The sequence below is a fragment of the Buceros rhinoceros genome, unplaced genomic scaffold (genome assembly GCF_000710305.1).
Source record: "Buceros rhinoceros silvestris isolate BGI_N320 unplaced genomic scaffold, ASM71030v1 scaffold29258, whole genome shotgun sequence".
Lineage (NCBI taxonomy): Eukaryota > Metazoa > Chordata > Aves > Bucerotiformes > Bucerotidae > Buceros > Buceros rhinoceros.
Window position 1 is genome coordinate 1 of NW_010425650.1, and position 264 is coordinate 264.

The window sequence follows — 264 nt, forward strand, 5'->3', positions numbered from 1 at the left end:
CAACACCAGCCGCTCCTCTTCCTCCTCGCCTTCCTCCTCCTCCACTGAGAGCTCCAGCTCCTCTCCCAGCACCAGCCTGGTCAGGTCCCTCCAGCCATCCAGGCCGGACATCAGCTCCTCGGACAGCGCCCGCTGGTCCAAGACCTATGACGTCTGCATCTGCCACAGCGAGGTGGACCTGGAGCTGGTGGAGGAACTGGTGTCCTACCTGGAGGGCGAACCCGAGAGCTTCCGCTGCTTCCTGCAGCTGCGGGACGCCGCGCC

At 65.9% G+C, this 264-nt stretch overlaps 1 protein-coding gene across 1 annotated transcript in view; it reads left to right on the top strand.

Annotated features, from left to right (window-relative positions):
- Positions 1–7: 7 nt before the first annotated feature.
- TIRAP (toll-interleukin 1 receptor (TIR) domain containing adaptor protein) overlaps positions 8–264 on the top strand; it is a gene marked incomplete at its 5' end in the record, with an annotated part of 814 nt that continues 557 nt past the window's right edge. The window contains one exon of the mRNA XM_010141233.1: positions 8–246. Within this exon, the coding sequence (XP_010139535.1) occupies positions 8–246 (239 nt within the window). The remainder of the gene's footprint in view (positions 247–264) is intronic.